The 24,874-nt window shown below is 56.3% G+C and overlaps 1 protein-coding gene across 1 annotated transcript in view; it reads right to left on the bottom strand.

Annotated features, from left to right (window-relative positions):
* Positions 1-1,569: 1,569 nt before the first annotated feature.
* SHF (Src homology 2 domain containing F) overlaps positions 1,570-24,874 on the bottom strand; it is a 44,580-nt gene continuing 21,275 nt past the window's right edge. The window contains exons 2-6 of the mRNA XM_029910788.1: positions 18,750-18,879; positions 13,090-13,308; positions 10,537-10,674; positions 2,824-2,977; positions 1,570-1,693 (exon numbers count right to left, since the gene is read on the bottom strand). Of these exons, the coding sequence (XP_029766648.1) occupies positions 1,570-1,693; positions 2,824-2,977; positions 10,537-10,674; positions 13,090-13,308; positions 18,750-18,879 (765 nt within the window). The remainder of the gene's footprint in view (positions 1,694-2,823; positions 2,978-10,536; positions 10,675-13,089; positions 13,309-18,749; positions 18,880-24,874) is intronic.

Raw genomic sequence — 24,874 nt, 5'->3', positions numbered from 1 at the left:
ACAGAACAGGTAATCATCAAATGATCCATCCCCTGTTCCCATTCCCAGTATCCAGCAGTCACCTAGTGCATGGTTTTGTATCCCTGATCATCTAGGCTAATAGCCATTGATGGACCTAGCCTCTATGAACTTACTGAGTTCTTTTTTGAATCCAGTAATAATTTTGGCTTCACAACATCCCCTAGCAATGAGGTCCACAGGGTGAGTGTGCATTGTGTGAAGAAGTACTTCCTTTTTTTGTTTTAACCCTGCTGCCTATTAATTTCATTGGGTGACCCCTGGTTTGTGTGTTATGTGAAGGGGTAAATAACACTTCCTCATGCACTTTCTCCACCCCATTCACGGAGTGCGTGCTGCATGTGACAGGCCCAGTCACAAGGGAACTCAGCAAGCCCCATAAGACAGTGGCTGTGCGGGCAGATCCAGGGAGCTGTTTTGGCCCTGGGCTATCTTGTAGGAGGTGCTGCCCAGACCCCAACGCTGTTAGAGTGGAAATAAGGGGTAAATTTTTAACAGTGAGAATAATTAACCATCGGAACAACTTACCAAGGGGTGTGGTGGATTCTCCATCACTTTCAACTTTTCAGTCAAGACTGGATGTTTTTCTAAAAGCCACCTGGCATGGCTCCCTCTCCACCCAGCACAGCGCTGAGCTCACTGCCCTAGAGGACGGCTAAAGGGGTGGGGTGTTATAACTGAAAGGCCTGAGGAAGGCGGGGGAGGGATGCCAGGGATGGTTAAAAAAGCTGTCTATGCGTGCACATCCATGTATCTATGCGTGTGTGTGTGCATGAGTGTCCGTGCGTGTCTCCATGTGGAAGTACATGTCAATAATAACAATACATGCTCATTCGTTCGCGCCTCCTGCTTTACTGAGCGTGTTGTTCTCTGCTCCCTCCCTACTCTTTTCACCCATACCGCCATCTGTTCTGGGGCTTCTTTCACTCCCCAGAACAGCAGCACTCCCAACCTAGAATGCAGTGTCCCGGGGTGTGTGCATGTGTGTAACGAAGTGGGAATGTTCTTAATGTCTTCTCTGAATACTGTGTGCATGCCTCAGTTTCCCCTATGTGTTACTCAAGTGTTTAGGTGGTGGGATGAGTGTGTGTGATCATTGCAGCGACCCCCAGAGGGCAGGTGTGACTGCTGGCTTGCCTGAGACACTAGGTGCCGCTGGTGGTATCCGTGCAGAAAGGCCCATCCTGCAGGCCTGAAGCAGCAACTCTCCTGGGAGCTCACTGAGCCATGTGCTGACAGCACTGCTCTCATGTGCCTCCACATACCCAACCATTGTGAGACAGCGCCGCCCTGGGGACAGCTGCCAGCAAAGGGCAAGGACAACATCACGGGAAAGGGAAACAACAGCCTGGCTTCCCGTCCCCTCCCCTCCCCTCCCGCAGCCCCATGCCTGCTGCTTCCCCGCACAGGGGACAGACACAGCTTGGTACACACAGCAGCAGCCTGGCCAGCCACTGGTCCTGCAGTCCGTCCGTCCCGTCCCCCCCCCCGTGCCCTGCTCCAGCACTTCCAGTGGGGGAAGGCCCTGCCTGATGGCTTGGCCAAGCACACTCACTTGAGGGAGAGAGAGAAGTCATTCTTGCTGGTCTCGCTGTTGCGCACCAGGTAACTGGCCTCCTTGCACAGCCTCAGCAGGGTCTCAGCATCCGTCCGGCTGATCGCCCCATGGTACCAGCTGTCAGGGGAGAGAGAGGCTGGCTCAGAGGCACTGCCCAGGCACGGAAGGATGCGGTGATGACAGGCAAGCCAAAGCCACAGCAAGGAGCAGGAACAATTTGCTGCAGAACACTGGGGTTCTCTGCGTGGATCTTGCAGCAGCAATATCAGTGAGTGCCCTGGTGGGTTCTTACGCATGCTGATGCCCAGGCCCTGGGTAGTGAGCTGCGCAAGGGAGAGGAGAGCTTGGGGGCAGCGGACTGGGAAAGGCTGGGGACAGTGCCGCAGAGCTCCAGGAAGGATGGATGGGTGGCTGGCAGCACGACTCTCTAGTCTCACAACAGGCTGAGGGAGGCAGAAGGGAAGGATGCATGGAAGGGGACAGGCTGTGAAGAGGGGTGGAGGGAAGTGCTGTGGTTCCCAGGAATAGAGAAGAACATGGAGTGGGGCTGGGCATGAAAGGAAGTGAAGGAGCTATGGAAAGACGTGGGGGGGAAGCAGGGCAGCGTGGTGGGAAGTGGGGCATGGCGGCGGGAGGTGGGGGGAGCAGGGCACGGCGGCGGGATGTGGGGCGGAAATGGGGCAGGGTGGAGGGACGCGGGATGAGGGCTGGGGAGTGGGGCAGGGCAGTGGGAGTCGGGGGGAGCACGGCAGGATGGCAGCGGGGGACTAGGGCAGGATGGCAGGAGGGAGCAGGGCAGGACGGTGGGAGGTGGTGGGGGAGCAGAGCAGGGCGGCGGGACACGTGGGGGGAGCAGGGCAGGAAGGAAGCAGGACAGGATGGCAGGGGGCAGGGAGGAAGTATGGCAGGGCAGCAGAGTTGGGGGGAGCAGGGCAGGGTGGCGGGACACAGGAGCAGGGCAGGCTTGCGGGAAGCAGGGCAGGGTGGCAGGACGCAGGGGGGAGCAGGGCAGGGCGGCGGGGGGAAGCATGGCAGGGCGGCTGGACACAGGGGGCAGGGAAGGTTAGGGAGCATGGCGGGAAGGCCACTGTTAGGGTTCCCTTGTGCTCAGTCATGGTCCCGTGGCCTGGGGAGCTAGAGGCCAGCATGACGGATTAATGGCTTGGCCAGTGCCCAGAGGCCAGGCCCGCAGGAGCAGCAGGGCCGGTTGGGGTGCTGGTGGCGTCCCTGCCCAGTACAGGACTCACCACTGGCTCTCCAGAGGCAGGGTGGGGTTGATCCTCTCCCCGAGGGCCGGGCTGGGCTCTGTCTTGGGGTTCCCACTCACGTGTCTGTTCGCAGTTCGGGTCTTCTCCTCCCTGCTGGGCGACGAGTGGCCATGCCCTGGCCCCTCACAATGGCCTGGCAGAGACAGACGCAGGGTCAAGGGGCAGCTGGCACACCCAGGGTGCTGCTCCCCTCCCGCATCCTGCTGCCCTGCCCAGCTTCCCCCCCACGTCCCGCCGCCCTGCCCTGCTTCCCCACAGTGCCATTCTGGGGCACTGAGCCAGCCTGCCAGTCCTGGCTCACAGGCCCCAGTAGGGACAGCGTTGCTGGGCGTCCCCTGCACACCGAGTGCTGCACCGGGCCTGGGGGTATGAACCCCCACACAGGCCCTGGGGCACATGTATGCCAGTCCCCATGGAGATGTGCTGCAGAGGGTTCTGTCTGGGGAGGAGGCACATGCTGCCATTATCAGCCTCCCTGCAGGCACAGGGGAGACGCAGGCCCTGCACAGTACACCACCGAGAGGGTGCAGTGCAGCTGTCCCCCGTGCCAGGCCAGGCGTGCCCTTGCTCTAGTTTCACACTGTTGTCTGCAGCAGCGCCTGCACCCACATTGAAGTTTGCAAAAAGCCTAAGTTCCAAATGTATTTTCTTTCTTTTTTGTTTTTAATAAAATTTACCTAAGAGGTTTGTGCACATGTTGTTTAATTAGCTGGTGGCAACACCCAATTTCCTTTGTTTTCTTTCTCAGCTCTTCCCCGGAGGAGGGGTGAAAGGGCTTGAGGGTACCCACAGGAAGGAATTCCCAAGTGCGCCTTCCTGGGTTCTAAAAAGGTTTTTTTGCACTTGGGTGGTGGCAGCATCTACCCATCCAAGGTCAGAGAGAAGCTGTAACCTTGGGAGTTTAATACAAGCCTGGAGTGGCCAGTATTAATTTTTAGAATTCTTGCGGGCCCCCACCTTCTGCACTCGAAGTGCCAGAGTAGGGAATCAGCCTTGACAGCTCTCCCAACACAGTTCAATTACACAGCCCCCTCCAGCTGCACTCACCGCCCACGGCTCATCCTCCCCACAGCCCCCTCTGGCCACACTCACCCCACACAGCCCCCTCCAGCCGCGCTCACCCCCCCCCCACAGCTCATGCTCCCCACAGCCCCCTCCAGCAGCGCTCACTGGGCCTGTGTTTTTGCAGCAGTGAAGCTGCAAGTGAAAATCACAACCACAGACCGAAGCTGCATTTTCTCTCTTTGCTGTTCTTTTCTCTCCCCCTTTGTGTGTGTTTCTCTTGTTCTGTCTTCTAGGAAGCAGGATCAGACTTTAACCACAGCAGCAATGACAGCTCCAGCCCAGCTCAACTAACTTCTTCTCCGTCCCCAAAAAGACAGTTATTACCAGCTTTGATACCATCTAAGAGACTGCCAGACACGGGGGTTTCTCGCTAAAAACTCTCTCCAGTGACAGGGAACACGGGATGCTAAAATAAAAGCCTGGTTTAATATTGAGAGAGAGAAGACGAGGAGGTAATACCTTTTACTGGATCAACTTCTGCTGGTGAAAGAGACACGCTTCCAAGGTACACAGAGCTCTTCTTCAGAAGTTGGTCCAATCAAAGATATTATCTTTACATTTCAAAGGCTTTAACTGTTTTTCCCTCTTTTTTGTCTCTTTAATAAAAGGATAAAAAGGATTTTTAATGGTGCTTTTGCTGTGGTACGAAGTAGGCTGAGGTCTCTTTATCCCCAAGCCCTGAACTTTGTTTGATGCTGGACAGTGACTGGGTTAATACCTTTGCCCCATATATTCCAGCTAAATCAGTGGTTCCCAACCCACGGGCTGCTTGTGGCCCAATCAGCACACAGCTGCGGCCTATGTGACATCCTCGGGGCCATACACGTAGTGTGTGTATATATATATATATATATATAGTGTGGCAGTGGCCCACATAACACAGAGAGCTGCGTATGCGGCCCACAATGGTAAACAGGTTGAGAACCACTGATTTAAATCAATACAACAAGTCCCCCTGGAGACCCTACCAAAACTCATGGGGTTTGTATCCTATGCCCATCTGGGAGCCTGTGCCCCACAACTCTCTGGGGAGCGCCCATTGCTCCCTCTGCTGCAAGCCAGAGGATGAGTAGGAGGGAGGGGAGGGCAGGGCAGAGCCATGTGCAGTGGGATGGGTATGTGCAAGGGGGTGGGACATGCTCTGAGTCCCCCTCTGCACTGCAATGGCAGTGAGGATCTCAGCTCCAGGCACTCCCAGGAGCCCCTGCTGCCTGCTCCTCACTGGCAGCCAGAGCTGCTGGGAGCGTCCCAGTAGCTTATGGGCCTTGGGTTATGATATGCTTGGGAGGAGGGAGGACCTGTCCCGTGACCTGCTCCCAGCAAGATCATTTTTTCCTCTAGCCTTGCCACATGCAACTTTGCCCCTCCCATAGCCATTCCCAATGCCCCCACAAAGATCATTTCCCAGCCCGTCGCTTTGACCGTGTCATCCCCATCTTTACATCCCTCCATGGGCTGCCCCGTCTCTATTGCATGAAAAAGAAGCTACTGGTCTTCACTTTCAAGGCCCTGCACGACCTAACCCACCCACCTGTAGCTCTCACTCTCTAGCAAGATGTCAGCTCCCGCATCCATGATGCCAGGCTCCATCGCACCACTTGTTACATTTTCACACAAGCTGCTTGGTGCCCCTCTTTCTCTGGAGTTTGTGATTTACACCCACGTGTTCACACCAATATAATGATCTTTGCACAAAGTAGCATTTGAAAACTCATCATTTCCTGGTCAGCATCACCCCAATAAAATGTGTGTGGCAACATTGTATGTGATGTTCTAAGATTCCCCTGTGTGATCAAAACTCACGCAGCACCAAACTGGTCACGCAGGCCTGTCTTGGCCCAAGGAGTGTGTGTTTGCCTTAATTTGCATTTAAACAGAGGTACCAAGCAGGAAGGGAAAACAAAGGAAGCTCAAAACAGGTGAAAAAGAAACAGCAGGGAACATCCTTCCACACCGACTCTTTGTCTCCTAGTGCCCAGCTGGAAATGTTTTTCAAGAGAGGGACTGAATCTATAAAAAGATGGGGGCTAGCACCCCAAGAGACCCTCCTGCTCCCTGCCCAGAGCATTCTCTGCACCTGAGAAGACAAAAGGAAACAGCCATTGGACTTGGAGGCAGGTGGTTTCTGACCTAAAGAGTTTGGTCAGTAACCTTGATGGAAGCATGTGGTGAGAAATTTTGCTTGAATTTAATATAGCTTGTTAAGTTAGGGCCTAGGAAGCATTTTATCTTTATTTTTCTTGTAACCATTTCTGATTGTTGTGCCTCATACTTGTCCTCACTTAAAATCTCTCTCTTTGTAGTTAACAAACTTGTTTTACTGTTTTATCTAATCCAGTGTGTTTAAACTGAAGTGTCTGGGTAACTCTATTTAAAATAATAAACTGGTATATTATTCCCTTAAACAGACTTGAAATATGTGTACCGTCCAGCAGAAGACTGGGCAATAAAAGACATACATTTCTGGGGGGAAATCCAGGTCTGGGGGTGTACTGTGTTGCAATTACACACAGACACTCAGGGTGTGGCTTGCATGCTGAAAGGCTGTTTGTGAGTGGCACAGGTGGAAGCCACTTCAGCAAGGCATTTCAAGGCACCCCAGGGTGCAGGGCAGGGGTGACACAGCCTCCCACTAGTCTGGCTGTCAGAGTAGCTCCCCATAAACATCCCCTCCTGAAAACTCTCCTTTGTCATGATGCCTACAAAAAACTAGACAACAGCCAGGCGGTGTGCTGAGCTCACTGCCCATCATGCTGCCTAATACACTGTTTCCTTGTGCTCCCTCATTGGTCTGTTGGTATCCAAAGTAAGATATAAGTGGGAAAAAGGGGGAAATGAAACCCATATCAATTAGAATTCAGCAAAGGCAGAAAATTAATAATTGAAGCTAAGGGCATTAGGGAAAAATCCATGGCTGGCAGGGGTAAGGACAATACGTTTTTAAACTATACTAGCAACAATGAAATCCTAGCACTGGTACGGGCCCGTTGTTAGCTTTATAATGAGACAGAAAAGGCAGAAGTGTTCAAGAAATATTGCTGCTCTCTCTGTTTGGAAAGAAGCAGAATGACCAAATACTTTCTAGTCCATTAGTAACCAAGGAGGATGTTAGATAATATCTACGTAGTCCTGCCTTGAGTGCAGGGGACTGGATTAGAAGACCTCTTGATGTCCCTTCCAGTTCTATGATTCTACTAGGGATAAACATTATTAAATTAGCAGGTCTGGATCACTTGAACCGCAGAGTTCCAAAACAGCTGATTGAGAGGATCTCTGGCCAGCTGATGTTAATTTTTAATAAATTTTGGAATACTGGGGAAATTCCAGAAAACTAGAAGAGTGCTAATGTTGTGCCAATATTCAAAAATGGCAAGCAGGATGAGCCAGGTTACTATGGAATGGTTAATACTGCCAAATGAAAGTTACATATCAAAGAACAATGAGTGCAGGCCATGCCTACACAATGGGGGACTACATCCTAGAAAGCAGTGATCCTGGAAAGGATTTAGGGGTCATAGTGGCCAATAACTGAACGTGAGCTCCAAGTGTGATGCTGTGGCAAAAAGAGCTAATGAGATCCTGGGATGTATAAACAGGGGAGTAATGAGCAGGAGTAGGGCAGTGATTTTTACCTCTGTACGCAGCATTAGTGAGACAGACACTGGAATACAGCATCCAGTTCTGGTGCCCACATTTGAAAAAGGATTTTGAAAAACTGGAGAGAGTACAGAAAAGAGCCACAAAAGTAATGAAGGATGGAGAAAATGCTGTTCAAGGAGAGACTTAAAGATCCCAATCTTCTTATCAAAAAGAAGATTGAGGGGTGACTTGATTATGGTGTATAAGTACCTTCCTGGGGAGAAAAGACTGGATACTAAAGGGCTCTAGAATCTAGCAGACAAAGGCAGAACAAGAACCAATGGCTGGAAGCTACCAGACCAATTCAGAGCAGAAATCAGGCATAGATTGCTAACAGGAGAGTGAGTAGCCACTGGAACAAACTAGCACAGGAATGTTGGCATCTGTCTCTTGAGGTCTCCAGATCTGGTCTGGGGCCTCTGGGAGATGGTTTAGCCCAACACAAGTTATGGGGTTCAATACAGGGGGAAATGTACTGGCTGGTGTTACATAGCAGGTCAGTCTAGCTATCGAATGGTCCCTTCTGGCCTTAAACGCTATGAATCCACAAATCTGTCATCTCCTGTCTTAGTCTGTAACTGTGCGGGGTAGGGACCATTTTTTCCTACTTTCACAGCTTCTCAGGCTGGTGGGGACCTTAGATCGTCGAGTCTGATCTGCTGTATAACACACAGCAAGTTACCCCTGCACTGAGCCCAAGAACTACAGTTAGATCAAAACATTTCAGTCCTCAGGAGACTAAACGGTTGTGAGCCACAGGCAGAGAACAGGAGTGCTGAGGCGAAACAGTGTCTGAGGCCCCTGCAATGGTAGGGAATTGGTTAGGTGGGATATGCTCAGATGATGCTACGCCCCATGCTGCAGAGGAGAGCAAAACCCCTCCAAAGTCTCTGCCAATCTGACCTGGGGGGAAATTCCTTCCTGACCCCTAATCTGATCACCCTGAGCATGTGAGCAAGACCCGCTGCCCATGCAACTAAGAAAGTGCCACTTCAGAATGCTGGTCCACCCCATCCTGTGCCCCAGCTCCAGTTGTGGCCAATCTCTGGTGCTTCAGAGGAAAGTGAAATAAAATTCAGAATATATGGAGCCAATTGTGCATGTGGGGAAAATATTCCTTCCTGACCCCTGGCAGCGGCTGGCTGAAACCCTGAAGCATGAGACCGGGTTACAGCACATAGCACAATGGGGTCTTAGCCCGTGACTGGCACTCATGGGCACTAGGGCAACACAAATGAGAATAACAACTTTTCCCTGCCAGCACAATGCCCCTTGTGGGGGGAACAGCTGCTGTTCTGCACCCACTGCCCCATGCAGCCCAGAGCCAGCTTTTTGCCTACATTTCTGACAGCCCCACTGGGCATCTGCGAGAGGCAGGAATGAGCTTAGAGCCACCCCAGAAATTGGCCTGTTAGTGGACATTATTCCCTCACAGGGTGATTCTTGCTCCCCTCTGCTCCTGAGGGTTCATTATTGTTACCCAGCAGCACAGCAGTGTTGCACAAGTGCCCTATTGATCACCCAGCCATGACAAGATTCCCCTTTGTACTCTCCTGACACACTGGTCCTGGCAGCCCCACCAGTGGCGCAGAGCCACAGGGAGCGGGACTGCTCACAGGATCAGCCTCCTCCACCACCACTCGGAGCGGGGTTTGGGAAGCCTGCTCCATCAGTGCCATCCTCCAGCACAGCATGGCAGATTCCCCACACCCCCCTGCAGGAACTAACCCCCACTTCCTACCTTTCTTCTGGGGAATTGGACAAACACTGCCCCTGTCCACACTGTCAAGCGCGACCAGGGTTCACTCTGCACCAGCCCGACTAATTCATGACAGGGCCCTTCAGCCACGCTCAAGCTGTCCTAATCCATCTCCACTGCCATGCCCTCTGTTCCCAGCATAGCTACCAGAACAGTGCATTCTGGGGGATTCGGACAGGGCCTCAGCAGGCCAAGGAAGCAGCTTGGTTTGATCAGTGTCAGTGCGGGCTGCCTGTCTCAGACCAGAGCGCTGGGCACGTCCAGGGGCGTTTGGGGCACGTCTTGCTGCAGCAGCAGGTGCTCCCAGCATGCTGGGTTATGAGCACTACAGCCGGCGTTGGACACTGCCCGGCTTGCAGAGTCCCAGGTAGTGGGACTGTGAGGTTCAGTCCCAGCCCTGATCCTCCCATTGCAGCAGGGCAGCCCACCTGGGGAGGACGGCTCTGGCACCTTTCTGTACCAGACCTTCCTTTGGTCTCTCCCTCCTTCCTGGCACAGGCTCAGCAGCGCCAGGCACAACGGGGTTGCCCCTCATTGGCTGGGGGCATCAGAGTTACCCAGTCAGCAGGACAGCCAGGCCTGTGTGCCCTGAACACGGGCCACAGCCCCAGGGGCCCTCCCCAGCACGTACACACCCAGCTGTCACAATGACCCTGCCCCTCCCCCAGGCGCTGCGTCCACCTGGCCGTGATCCCGCCCCTCCCCCGGGCGCTGCGTCCCCCTAGCCGTGCCTCTGCCCCTCCCCCAGGCGCTGCGTCCCCGTGGCTGTGACCCTCCCCCAGGTGCTGTCTCCCGCCCACATACCATCTCCTTTCTGGGTCTCATGTTCACCCTGACGCCACTCAGGTCTGGTTCGGGGTCTGGGACTGCACTATGCACCCAGCATTATGGGCACCGTGCATCTGGCTTCCTGGGGGTTGTGGTCTGTGCCAGGCAGCATGGGGCCACTCTCTGTGCTGCAGTGTGCGCCCCTGTCAGGCACTGCTCCCCTCCTCCCCCCGCAGCGTGTGGTCGCTGCCGAGCAGTAACTCGGCCTCCATATCTGGCACTTGCTGGCACCATTAAGGACGTCCTGCGAATGGGTGTGTGTGGGGGGGGGGAACCCACACAGCTGCCCATGTGGGGCAGGGCCCATGCGCTGCACTGGCTGGAGCTTCCCAGCCACCCCCCTTCCCCCCACCCCCGGTTGTGGGAGTGTGTGGCCCTGGGCACCGTTGACGGCGACCCACCGTTGGTGTCTTCGTGGCTGTGCTGGGGCTGGCCGGGGTGCGCAGGGGCGTGGGCCTCGCTGTCAGGGGGGCTTGCACCGCTGTCAAGCTGTCCCACGGGGGGAGGCCATGGCAAGTCTTTGATCACTTTGATCTCAACTGGAGAGAGGAAGCAGAGAGAGAGAGAGAGAGAGAGAGAGAGAGAGAAAGAGCACGCATGAGCTGGCTGGAGTTGTCCTGGCACCCAGGGTCCGGAGGAGGTGGGCAGGAGGTGGTATGGGGAGAGAGGAGGGTTGGGGGAGACAGCCACATGGCCATTCTGAGTCCTCACGTGCCCTGCCCCACACTTGGCTTCCAGCTCCTCTCTGCAGGCTGGCACTCCCAGGCTGGTCAAGGCTGCAAACCAGTGTGCAGGGCATGCCCAGATGGAGCAGAGGGGAGTCACGGGAGATACCTGGATCTTCCTGCTGTGCCGAGGGGCCGGGACCCATGCAGTCGCTAGGGCGGCGCTACACACACCTGAGAGTCCTCAGCAAACTGCCCTGCTGCACCCACAGCCTGGCAGCAGCTGCCCCATTACAGACCAGGGCAGGGGGGCTGCCCAGGTAAGGGAAGAGCCAGGGACAGATCGTTGGCGTCCCAGTACACCACACATCTGGCTCTCGCAGCACTGTGGCTCCTGGGCAGGAGCATCTGGCCACCCAGACTCAGTGTCCCTGGCTGAGCCCCCCATCCACCTGGACTCTTGCCAGAGAGCAGGGGACACCCAGACCCTAAATCCCATTCTGGACAGACACAGCGCCCCCTGCGCTGCACCCACCCCTCCCAATCACCACATCTTCCATGGCAGCCTTGTGGCCTCTTCCGGAGCTCAGCACAGACTCCCACAAGCCCACCCCTCCTCCCACCTGGCTGGCGCCCATCCGCATTCCTACCATGCTCCCTCTGCTAGAGCCCTGCCCCCTCCACAGCTCAGCAGCTCCCAACGCAGCCAGCCCCTGGAGCACTCCTGTCTGCCCCTCCCGCCTGCAGCCCAGGCTGGCCACTGGCCCCTAGCTCCGTGCTGGGGAGGCGGGGGGCACCCGACTCCCTGGGTTCCCTCCCCTTGGCCAGTACCGCCCAATTCCATCTCAGCACCTCTTGAATCCTATCTCAGAGATCCTTGCCTTGACAGCATGTTAACTCTGGTGCCTAACAATGGCCACTCAGACACTGCTTGTGGGATGCTTCACTGCTGGCCACATGATGCCAGGATTGATTCATTAAGCACTAGCACCAGCTCGGTGAGGTTGGGCCCTGCCCCACGGACGCATGCTGCCTGATGGAAAGATGGCGAGACAGGGCTTTGAGACCACCCCGGCAGAGCTGGGGTGGTATAGGGGGCGCCCAGAGCTGTGACAGCAGAGGGCTATGGGCTGGGATCGCTGGGCACCAGCAGAGCAGATTCCCACCCCAAGCAGGAGCCAGGAGCTCCAGGGCAGGGCATGCAGCTGTTCTGCCCATGCTATGGGGAGTGGGACGGGTGCAGGCCCAGTGCCAAGGGGAGGGCGTCGCCCCACTGCCTCACCAAGGCCTGGTGAAAGAGTGGGTGTCTGCCAGGGAGACGGGCTGTGTGGACCCAGAGAGAAGGGGATGGGGTTTTCAGGCAAACCCAGGGAAGCTGGGGAGTTTCCAGCAAAGCCGAGTACAAGAATCAGAGCCCCAACCCTGGCTCATGCCCGATGCCGCTGGCACCCCGTGGCAGAGAAGGGTGCCCAGGCCCATGCAGCCTTGGTCCCCATCACTCACTCACACGCCCTGGCACAGCTGCAGCTAAGATAAGAGCCGGGCAATTAGTGAGCGCTGCTGGGGGAGCCGGGCGCTAATGCGCTGCATGGATTTCCCCATTAGCCAGCCCAAATGCGATCAATCCCCAGCAGGGAGATAAATGGGGCGGGGGGGAGCTGGGACTCCCAAACCAAAGGCCCAGAGACAGCCCAGGGCAGCGGCTCCAGGGCAGGGAAGCCCAGGAGGGGGAGCTGTGGAGGTCCTGCCCTTGGGGCAGTAGCACTATGCAGGGAAGAAGGGAACAATAACATGGCAGCCAGCAGGGCCCAAGGGATCTGCCACCTGCCCCCAGCACGAGGGGCTGAAACTCTGGGGTCCATGATCAGCCAGGCGGAACATGCAGAAGTTGGTTGCCAGGGAGGCCCAGAGCAGACAGACAGCTTCACCACGGAGACTGCCAAAAAGTTTCCTTGCCAGGGCCCAAGTCCAGGATTTCCATGCGAGTGGCACGGATGCCCATGCCCCACCGCTGGAGGGCTCAGAGCCTCACCAAGAAGCCTGGACACCGAGTCAGGCAGCAGAAGGCAATGAGTGTGCATGTGAGCCATGGGGCAGGGCAGGGCAGGCTAGGCTGGAACTGCCCCATGCCACACAGATGGGGAGGCCATGGGGAGCCCCTAGGGATGGGGTTCCTGGAGCATGAGACCCAGGGGGGTACTGGCACGGTGAGGCCTTTCCAGTGTAGGGCCCCTGCCCCGCCCAGGGCAGCTAAGCCCCATGCCAGGGCCCTGCCCCTGCCACCCTCACCTGCAAAGGCCTTGGAGATGCGCTCCTTCTTCCACTCCCAGGGCTGGTCGTACTCCTCGGGTGGGCGCTCATCATCCTGGGGCAGCCGAGACTCCCGGGGCCGGGCACAGGATGGGCGCTCGCTGTCTGGGGGTAGCCCATTGGGCACCGGCTCATAGGGTGTGTCGTACAGGGGCAGCGGCTGGCCAGGGGCCTCGAGGGAGCCCTTCAGGCGGATCTCTGGCAGGAGGGAGAAAGGAGAACACCATGAGCTCCTTTCCAAGCCCTGACTATGGTACTGAAGGGCTGAGTGCCCCGCCCCGCATGGCACAGGGCTCTACCACCGGCTGCAGTCACAGCTTGCCAAGCCCCCTCCAAGCTGGGCCAGGGCTGACACCTGCAGTGCCAGGGTTGGGACTAGAGACAGAGACCCAGACGGCATGAGAGGCACTCTGGGGCGTTGGAGACATTTCGCTAAACAAGACCGAGTCTCAGAACCTGCCAGCACATAAGGGAGTTACCTGTGACGTGCCTGGGTGCCCTGAATGTCGCTGTGACCCACATCCCAGCCCCTGATCCCAGAGTTCCCATGCCCCAACCCCGCTTCCCATAATCTCCAGCGTGCAAGGCAAAGAACCCTGCACACACCTTCCAGAGAAGCCAGGAACCGTAGAGAGGAATGACTGGCCCTGGAAGAAGATTCAGGGTTTTTTTCCCATAGATTCTAAGGCCAGAAGGGACCATTGTGATCATCTAGTCTGACCTCCTGTATAGCACAGGCCAGAGACCTTCCCCATCACAGTTCCTAGGGCAGATCTCGTAGAAGAACATCCAGTCTTGATTGAAAAATTGACAATGATGGAGAATCTACCACGACCCTTGGTTAATGATTCTCACTGATAAAAATTTACACCTTATTTTCATTCTGAACTTGTCTAGCTTCAACTTCCAGCCATTGGATGGTGTTAGACCTTTCTCTGCTAGATTGAAGAGCCCACTATTAAATATTTGTTCCCCATGTAGGTACTTATAGACTGTGATCAAGTCACCCCTTAACAGTCTCTTGGCTAAGCTAATCAGATTGAGCTCCTTCCATCTATCACCGCAAGGCAGGTTTCTAATCCTGTAATCATTCTCCCAGCTCTTCTCTAACCCTTCTCCAATTTATCAACATCCTTGAATTGTGGGCACAAGAACTAGACACAGGATCCCAGCAGTGATTTTATGTTTTCTTCCAGGTTATTGATAATGATGATAAATAGTGTAGGGCCAAGGACCAATCCCCTACTAGAAACACACCCAACTGACGATGATTCCCAGTTTACAGTTACATTTTCAGACCTATCAGTTGGCCAGCTTTTAATTAATTCAATGTGTGCAATGTTATTTTATAGCTTTCTAATCCAAAGGTGGTGTGGTGTCAAGTCAAATGCCTTACGGCAGTCTAAGCATGTTAACGTCAACACCGGCACCTTCATCAACCAAACTAATGATCTTATCAAAAAAAGATATCAAGTTAGTGTGACAGGGATCTATTACCCAGCGAGCAATCCCCTGGGGATGCCTAGCCTTCACCAGTGTCAGTGAATCGACACCTGGCTCTCCAGGCAGAAGCATGGGACAGCCCTGGTGTCACTCTGTGCAGAATGACACGTTCATGTCAGACCGTGGGAGGTGGGCAGGAGGTGGTATGGGGAGAGAGCAATCCCAGCAAATGGCAAAGAGGGCAGAAGACCAGAGGAAAGGGATCATGGGGCCAGACAGGCACGAGCGACAGATGGACGCGGGACCAAGGTGGAGGGCCAGGCAGGGGCGAACAGAGATGTGCCAGAAAGGACACTGGACGTGACCCAGACAGACCCGTTTGCTGGAGGACACAGGTCTCTCTGATCTGGCCCCAGCCCCCCAAACAAGCCAGGTAAACAAAGCACAGCGGGTACCAGGCACCCCGGTCACTCCCACAACCACACGGGCCCCCCCATCCAAGGCCACAAGGACAATTACAACCCGAACACCCCCATGTTGTGGCATGTTGCTGCTCTGAAGACTGCACGCTCCCAGCCATTGGCTGAACAGAGCAAATTCTCTTCCTCCTTTTTGCCAGAGCATCAGTCACGCCAACGGTGCAGGAGGCATCACGAGAGCACCAGGAGAGCGCTGGTTCTCTGCACGGCACTGGGCCTTGTTTGGATCTGACCGAGTGAAATAGTTGACTACGGTGCTCTTCCAGCCTGCAGCCACATGGATCCACTCAAGAGGTGCCCGCTCCGCCTGAACCTCAAGGGCGATCTGCGCAAACGAGATCACTCAAGAAACCCTAGTCGCTGCCTGTATTGGCACGCGGTCCCATTTACTGAAAAACAAGGACCGATGCTTTGGAAACAGAGAGCGCAAACAGATGGAGCTTCCCTGGAGGAACATATGCTGGGGCGCTTGCCAAGAAGAGAATTCCCCCTCCAGGTCCCATTCTTGAGCCCCCGCTGCATCTCGCCGGCGCTAGCACAAAACAATTTCCCCTCCCAGGAGCAGTTCAAATGTTCCCAATCTGTGTGGGGCTAGGAAGCCACCTGACTGTAGTGCAGCGAGGAGGGCTGGAATTCACACTGGCGCGCAGGCCCAGCATACTATGAGCACCGTCCATAGGGGGTCACACACTCACTGGCCTCTCCTGAACCCTGCTTTCAAACTATAAGCCTCCCTGACCCTAGTTCCCAGGGGTCTGGCGGCCCGTCTTCTGGCTGTTCAGAAGGAGCAGGAGGGTCCATCCACCTCCAATCCCAGCCAGCAGTGGCCCGTGCCTGTGGGACTCAGGGTCAAACTACCATCATTCCTCCGCTGTACCTCATCCTTCAGTCTCGGCTGAGCACCCGTCCCTCGCCAGTCCGAAGGGGATGCTGCCACTGCCAGCGGGGCAGCATTGGGAGGGACACACCCAGCACCAGTCACACAAGGCAGATCTCTCGGAGGTCTCCAGCTGTGACGAGACACCTCCACCTTCCTTTCAGGCTTCCCGACACCTCTCCCTCGCCAGCAATTCTGCAGCTCTGCAAGTCCGTTCACGGCGCCTTCTCCTGGCCACATGAGGGGCCCTAACCCGGGGGAAGTGACCACAGCTGGAACCATGACACCATTAACGTCCATGGGAATGTCCATTGCCCTTTTTCATGGCATGAAGTAGGTGAGTTTCTGAGATCCTGGCATCAGGGGCCAAATGCATGTTAATGACCCTGCCCAGGCGACCAGCCATGCCTGGTAGGACATGGACCAACACCCCTTTCTGTAGATGAACTCGAAAGCCTGGAGGGGGAGAAAATAACAGGCATCTGGGTCCCAGCAATGGCCCCGTGTGACACTTGTCAGAGTTACCTCAGATCTGAGGTGAACTGCTACCATCTACTCACAGCAGGAGGGAGCCCGTCTGTGCCCCCCCAAAGAAACTCTCCCCAGCCAATGGCTGCAGGCAACACAGGCACTTCACTCCAGGCTCTGTGAGCCGCCCTCTCTCTGCAGGCTAGCAATGTACACCCCCCTTCTCTGTTACACTCGCATGGCCAGTCCCCCTTCTTCTGGGCGCCCGCAAGGTACACTGACCCGCTGCCTCCACAGAAGCAGCGCACCCCACTTCATCAGCTTCCGCTCAGTTCAACATTTCCTCAGCATGAGGCACTCAGACATCTCTCTAGTGACGTTTGCTTAAGAGAGTTCGAAGTGCAGATTCAAAATAAAGGTGAGGAAAAGATCTGGACAAATCAGGCTCCAAGTAAAAGAAAAACGTAAGACGCAAACTAGCGCCTCCTCTTATTAACAAGTTCCTTTCCTGTCTGCTCCGGGATTTCTCAGCCCAACCGGTTCTAAACAGCTCGTGTCTGCGAGGAGGCTGGGAGCCAGTGCTCCTGAGATGGCTCTCGCTGGCAGAGTCACCTCAGTGGATAACGCCTTGTGCTCTTTGTCTCCTCTTACCAGGGCCGGCTCCAGGCACCAGGCAACCAAGCTGGTGCTTGGGGCGGCACCTGGAGGGGGGCGACGCGGCGCTCCGGCCGCCGGGGAGAGCGGGGCCACAGCCGGGCTCGCCACCCTCCCCCCGGCGCTCTGGCCGCCCTCCCCCGCCCCGAGCCCTCCCCCCCGGCCGCCGGAGGGAGAGCGGCGAGCCCCAGCAGGGGCTCGCCGCCCTCTGGCCGCCGGGGGGAGAGCCGAGCCCCCGCCGGGGCTCGCCGCCCTCCCCCCGGGGCTCCGGCCGCACCCCCTGGGGCGGCAAAAAAGCCAGAGCCGGCCCTGCCTCTTACACAGTGACAAACTGGTGTCCTTTGACCCGGGGTCGACGGGGGAGATATTCTACATTACGTAGCTCTAAAATTGTTGCAGCTTTCGGCAGAGACCCCACCCAGCCCCTTCAGTGACACACTGAAAACACGGCTAGATCCAGGGGTAATATACCCACCTGGGCAGGTCTGTGTCACTCCCCTACACATGTTGGGAACTCCAAGAGCTCACAGCTGCCACCCTCCTGTGCATTGCTTGGGCAGCAGCCCACGCTCCCTGCCAGCAGCACCGATACCTGTTTCACCAACATCAAAGCAGTTGGCTACTGACCGGGAGCAACTAGGAGCTAGGGCTTCGTCACGGTAACAGCCATGCGCATCCCCTCAGAGGAGGACCCTTGTCTTGATACCTGGAGCTGCAGCTCTGGCGGGCGGGGGCGGGGACAGCACAGCCATGCAGGGCAGTGGCCTTCTGCAGCCCCTGCTGCTCATCCCAGCTCTGCCCCGTGAGCCCCCCACCCGCCCCGCTGCTCATCCCAGCTCTGCCCCGTGAGCCCCCCACCCGCCCCGCTGCTCATCCCAGCTCTGCCCCATAATCCCACCACCTGCCCCTGCTGCTCATCCCGGCTCTGCCCCATGAACACCTCCCACCTGCCTCTGCTGCTCATCCCAGTTCTGCTCCATGAGCCTGCCAAGCCCGTACTTGCTTGTCGCCCAGGCCAAGAAACATTGCTCCACCAACTGCAGCTGGTCTAGGAATACATCAAGGAGCATCTGCCTAGGTGCATGTGTCTCCCCTGGGGGTAGCTGTCTGGGGTGGCACCATCATGGTGATCGACAATCCCACCCAACGGCACCCAGCTGCAGGATTGGCAGGGGTCAGTATCCCAGCGCCCAGCAGAGACTCCTGTGTGCTGCTTGCAGCTGTTTGAACATGGCCTGGGCTCCTGGGAACCAGATGAATGATGGGATGCAGCAGGAGGAACAATGGGAGTTTGTCTCAGTCTCACACAGCGCCGGCAGGCACCCCCCAACGTGTGAAAACCACCCAGAACGCACAGAGCCTGGAAGCAGCACTTTGTCTCTTCCCCCCCCGACTCCGAGTGCCCTGTGCCCGTACCAAACCAGCACTGCACTGCATGGACACAGCAGTCCCTGTGCGGAGTGGCTGAGCAGGGCATGCCTGGCAGCACGGGCTCTGCCCATCAGGCTAGCTATAGCCGTGGTAGGAAAGCCGTGCACCAGACCAGGGCAGCTCCCCCTGCAGCGAGGGCCAAAGTCTATGCAATGCCAAGGATCCTTCTCCCCTGCAGCCCAGCACAGGCCCTTGTCCCAGGCTGCATGAAGAGAGGTCAGCAGGGACAGCCTGGAGCCAGCGAAGCTCAGCTGCCCCACTCCTGTGGTACAAAACACTGCCCTTACCGGCCATCATCTTCTGGGCCTCGTAGGGCTCCATGTACCCATCGTTTTCTGCCACCTTCTCCTGCCCCGGCTGGCCACTGGCTGCTTGCTTGGCATCGAAGGGATCTGCATAGTCCTCGAGGACAATCACCTGCCAGCAGGGAGAAGATGAGAAGGGTTAGAGACCTGGACCCCGCAACAGCCAGCCCCCCTCTGCCTAGCATGGACACTGCCCAAGGAGTGGGTAAACTCCTCAGGTTGGGTAAACTCTCTACGCCCGCACAGGTCACAGAGAGAGCGGCGAGCCCCAATACATATGCTCATGGGCCATTGGCCAGAGAGCTGCTGAAATGTCCGAGTCAGTTCCTGGCAGATGGACAGCTGCCCTCTCCTGCTCCGTTCCAGCTGCCTGGCATTTCTCTGCTGAAGGTCGTAACCTGGCCCTGCCTCTCAGACCCACAGGGTCTCCCACCCGCCATGGGAACCAAGCAGGGTGGGGGCGGGGCAGTGCGTGCATGCAGTGTAGGATGAGAGTGGTTCATACCAGCCCTGCTGACGGTACATGGGATCAGGCAGCTAGCCGCCGGGGAGGGTCCCTGGGGAGGGGGAGGGACAGGGGCTGGCCTCTAAATGATCAGTGTCCAGCAGAGCTCCCCACTCCCTACAGTGTCTCAGTGCCCACGGGGGGATGGGAGCATGGAAAAGCCTTGGAACATCCTGTCCCCTCTCCATCCCCGCAAATCCAGGGAACTTCTACCCAAGGGCTTGGGTCACTCCCACTGGTCACTGGGTCACTCCACCGCCCCAGTGCTAGTGATGTGGGGAGCTCTGCTGGAGAGAGGCCCTGGCTCACACCACTAGCCACGATCCTGGCCCCAGGGAAGTCACTGGCCAAATGCCCAGGATGTCGCTAAGCTCTGCTTGGAGCAGACTGAACCTCTGTCCAGCATGGAGTGAGCTGCTAAATGAGAGGGGGTAGGGGGCCTGGGCAGGTCTGCATGGCCTGGAGAATGGCCAGCAAAGTGCTCAGCGCACCAGGGAGCTAACGGGTCATGGATCAGGAACCGCCGAGAGCACAGGCACATTCGTGGGCAGAATACGCCTATCACCCACTGATCTGGGCAAATGGGGCACTCCCACCTGTGTCTGGCTCTGGGCCAGGAGCCAGGCTGGCTCCATGAACCAAGCGGCAGGGCAGATCAGGACACCTTGCAGCCAGACTGCATTCCCAGAGGCCCCAGCGTGGGAACTATCCAGCCTTTGTCCCCCAGCAATCGGGCTTGGAGACCAAACAGATGAAGGCACTTTTATTCATCAGATGCTCACTGATGACACAACTGTCAATCACACAGCACCAGCACTGGGCTTTCCCGAGCACACTCACTACAGCACTTACCTGCCTGGGTGTGCGCAAAGCTGGGTTACTGACTGACCTACCACAGGGGCTGCAGCACCAGGAGCTGGGCAAGTTGCTTCCCAACGACTACCCAGAGTTATGTGCAAGTCTGGAAAGATACGTGTGCATGCACACCTTGCCACTGCCTCACAACAGACACAACGCACTGTCCTCCTGCACACACTGGGAGGCAGGCAGCTCCACATCAAGAGTACTGCAAACACCAGTTAGGAGAGGTGACATGTCAACAATGCTCTCACTGGGTATTTTCTAGGGCTCCCTCCAGACCAGCTTTGAATATCCCAGCATTTGCACCACTTTGGGACAAGTAGGTATGAATTGGCCTCATGACAAAGGCAGCAGAGCCCGTGAATGTGTTTTTATTTGCATCCCTGGGCAGCAAGAAGGTGGGAGATGTGGGAGCTCCCAGACGCGGAGCTCTGGATAACACAGACCAGAGAGCCCACAAGGGGTGGGGAGGGTATTCAGAAAGACAGTCCGAGAGTTTTATCTGCAACAGAAGAGATGGCGGGACACCCAGGAACCAAATTACAGGGACAGAGCCAAAGAACCAGACAGACAGAGCCTTGTCAAAGGGCACTCCTAGCAGCACCTGAAGGGCAAGAACAGATAAGAGATAGGGGAATTACAAGGGGGTTAACTGGGACTAATGGGATGGATTTGAAGCTGGGACCCTTTAGGCTAATTAGCAAGGGGCGCTCTGTGCAAGGAGGCTGCAGACAAACTGCTCTAGGAAAGTAATGGAAGCCCCATGGCTTGGGATCCTTAAACTCAGACAAGCCAGTGTGCTGTGAGGCCGGATTCTGCCCTGGGCTCTGGCCAGCTCAAGCATCGCCTGCTACTTGGAGCAGGCCCCACCGCACTAGCCCCTCAGGCAGCTGTGAAACATGGCAGCTGCCACTTTGTCGCCTGCACAACAAAACCAACAGCTGCCAAGCCCAGGCAGAACTGAGGGCGTGGGGGCCACAAGCCTCGCTCCTAGACGCAGAGACGGGGGAAGACACTATCTTAGTGTGAGGGAGGGGACAGGAGCCTGAGCCCCAGCATTATTCCTGGCAGGGGCTGAAAGCCCTGGCTGTCCCCTCCCCTCTCCTCAGGGTGAGGCTCTTGCAGAGCTCCGCTGAACACTGCACCTGAAGGGAGGGCTGCTGCACAGTGCAGTCAGAGGAATCCCTGCCTGAGCCTCGGCACATACAGCCTGGGTTGGGGCAGGGGAATCCCAGGCTGAGCGAGGGGCTGCAGACATGCTATTCTGCTCCAGCCACTGCAGGCCCCCATCTCCTTCTCCCCACGGGCTGGCAGAACCCGCCGCCCAGCGCACACAAGACAGGATCCCGACCTGCCAAGGTCTGTCTGCAAACTGCTGCACAGAGCAACAGGCCCACTGGGAACTCCCCCCACCACAGAGGCATTTGCCAAGAGACAGAACTGGAGAGGGGGCCTATGGGGTGGAGGGCAGGGTCCAGGCCCAGGCCCTGTGCCCAAAGACCACAGGGGCAGGCACAGCCAAGAAGTGAGTTGGAGCAGCCCTGGATGGGAAGGCACATTCGTCCCCTTAGCCCCTGCACCAGGCTCAGCACCTGCACATGGGGCCTGAGCAGCAGCCACACCCCCTTAGGCTATAGCCTCAGCAGGTATGGCTGAGCCCAGAGCAGAATCCGATATCTGTGGCACATCCAGACTGGCACTGATAATGGTGTTAGGCAACTCAGCTACACCCCTCCGCCAAACTCTAGCCTAGCCAGACTGAAGCCAAGCCCTGACAATGAACTGGGCTGGGCTGTGGAATCACCCCCACCACCCCCACCACCGCCCAGGAAAGGGTGGAAGCCCCCACCCATGTTCCCAGCACAGGAGACCTGCAGTGACACACTGTAAGGCCCAGGCCTGCCCAGGACCCAGGGAAGGTGCGTGAGGTGGGAGCTGATGGGTCTATTCCAACTCTGGATCTTCAGCCCGCATCCGCCCTGGAAGCCAGCCAGTGCCCCCAGACATGGCACGCAATCTCCCCTCCTCAGACACCTGACACTGGGATCTCCCATTGTCCCAGGCAGAGGCTGGCTACAGGGGTCACACCAGTCCACGCACGATGCTGCACTGGCTTGCTCCAGGAGGCACATGGCCGCTTTGGGAGACACCCTGGATCTGCCCATAGGACCAGGATTCACGATGGCTCAGGCAAGGCCATGCCCCTCCAGTGGGGTCTAACACAGGATCCTCAGATGTGGGCTGAGCACAGGCCAGGGCTCTGTGCTCGAAGTCCGGTTTCCTGCAGAGCCTTCCTTCAGTTAGAAGCCCACGCTCAGCACTGTCAGGCCCCTGCCCCCTCCCTTTTGTCCCATGACTGGATGCCTCTGAAGACCCCAACAAAAAGTGACCAGCCCCAGGGCCAAAAGGCCACACACTCCCGAGCCCAGATGGCCCCAACATCAGTCTGAAACCCCGCCCTGTCTCAAACCTGCCTCATCTTCCCACACCATGAATATGACTCGTCCTCCCACTTGAGATGATCGAACCCCATTGCCTCCCACCTCGGGGACTGTGCCGCCATCTTCCCAGACTCCTCCATTGTCCCCTGCGAGCTGTGCAGAGTGCAGGGCAGTATCTGACCTGCCTTGCCACCTCCACTGGCCCTCCAAGCATGATGCGCTTCATTTCCACTTCTCATCTTCATCTCCAGGTGCAGCACGCACTGGATCTCCTGTGGTATCGGCTCTGCGCGGTCATCCCAGCCCCACAGCACTCACTGGATCTCCTGCGGTATCTGCACTAAGCAGTCACCCCTGCCCTCTGTGCGCAGTGTCATATTTGTTTCAGCATTTCCACTTCAGATAGTTCTCTCCCTAGGGACCAATGCTGCATTCAGAGGATGCATGTGGATGAGGCCCCTGGGTGCCGCAGCGCCATCCCATGGTCACTTGCTGTGTGACACAGGCCTGGGCTAGTCACAGAGTCAAGTGCATTCATTATAATCTGTTTAAAACAAACCCTTTTCCTCCTTCCTGTCCTGTGAACCGAGCAACAATAGCCAGAGCCTAGGAACACAGCAGGAAAGTGAGCAGGGCCCCACGGATGGGAATACCTCCCATGCTGTCCATTCTGAGCCCTGCAGCTCCTACCCTACCCACAAAGGGCCCCCAGCTCACCATGGGATTCACCCGCCCCAGAGCGCACCGGGACATTTGCATTAGTGCAGGAAATGCGTTTTCTGTCAGTGCAGGAATGTGTACATGCACACATGTTCTGTCAGTGATGTGGCAAAACACAACAAAAAGGAGACTGACAATTAACTATTATTATTATAAACAATATCTTACATTTCTCTAGTGTTTTCCCTGTCAGACGATCCTAAAGCCCTTTACAGAGAACAGTCAGGAATCATTCTACTCACAGCTATGATTGCTGCAATACTGCCATGTCTGGGGAGGAGCACAGCCGCTCTTTAGCAGCACACAACACCTCTGAATAATCGGCCACACGTACATCAGAATGGAAGCTTGCGGCTCAGATGCATGGCCACAAGTGGTCGGATGGAGCTGCAGCAGCGACAGGCTCTGGATCTAGAGCATCCGTGACTCACTCTGTCTCTATCCAGAGAAGCAAACATTGGCAGGAACAGCCCTCATTTTTTGTTGGTGGACTGAGGTTGCGATTTCACTTCAGAACTCTTGATTGAATACCATCTGGTCCTGGTGACTTATCACTGTTTAATTTATCAATTTGTTCCAAAACCTCCTCTAATGACACCTCAATCTGGGGCAGTTCCTCAGATTTGTCACCTAAAAAGAATGGCTCAGGTGTGGGAATCTCCCTCACATCCTCTGCAGTGAAGAATTGCCACTTTTAGGTCTGTTATTGAGTGCCCAGGGAGACTGAAGTATTCTCCTACTGGTTTTTTAATGTTATAATTCCTGATGTCAGATTTGTGTCCATTTATTCTTTTGCGCAGTCTGTCTGGTTTGGCCAATGTACATGGCAGAGGGGCATTGCTGGCACATGACGGCATATAGCACATTGGTAGATGTGCAGGTGAACGAGCCCCTGATGGTGTGGCTGATGTGGTTAGGTCCTATGATGCTGTCCCTTGAATAGATATGTGGACAGAGTTGGCATGAGGGTTTGTTGCAGGATTTGGTTCCTGGGTTCCACATCCATGCAAACTAGTCTGCAGCAACGCCAGACCTCACCTTGCTTTCAGATCTCCAGCTCCGACCCTAGCCTGACTCTGACCCTAAGTCTTGCCTATTGATCCTGGCTCTAGCAATTACCTGCTTGCTGACTGTCACCTCATGATGGCCTTCGACTTGCGGACACCAGCTCAGCTGTGCCTACTAGTCCAGACTGCCTACGCCCCAGTCCCTTACACGAACAAAGCCAGGGAGTGGGGCGTGAATAGGCATCCAGCGGAGGGATGCTTCGTGTCAGCATCAGGGTCACAGCACTTTGGAGCAACAGCAGAGACAGCATGAGAGTAAAGGGGGGTGCAGGTGCCCAGCAGGGCAGGTGCCTATAGCCTTCAACGCTAGTGGAGGGGCGAGTCAAAGGCAGAACAATCCTCACACCTGCCACTGCAGGGCGCCTCCTGTCTACGCCCATGTGGCTCCATTTGCCCTGGGCAGTGCCTGCACAAGCCAGGCTGTGAACCCCAGATGCAGCAAGGGTCCCTGGGGCGGGGGCACCACAGCAGCTGCTCCACTGGGGAGCCTGAAGCTAGGCTAAGCAGCAGGGC

The sequence above is a fragment of the Terrapene carolina genome, unplaced genomic scaffold (genome assembly GCF_002925995.2).
Source record: "Terrapene carolina triunguis isolate 2854851 unplaced genomic scaffold, T_m_triunguis-2.0 Scaffold67, whole genome shotgun sequence".
Lineage (NCBI taxonomy): Eukaryota > Metazoa > Chordata > Testudines > Emydidae > Terrapene > Terrapene triunguis.
The sequence above is the reverse complement of the archived record's forward strand: the minus strand, read 5'-3'. Positions and strand labels throughout refer to the sequence as shown.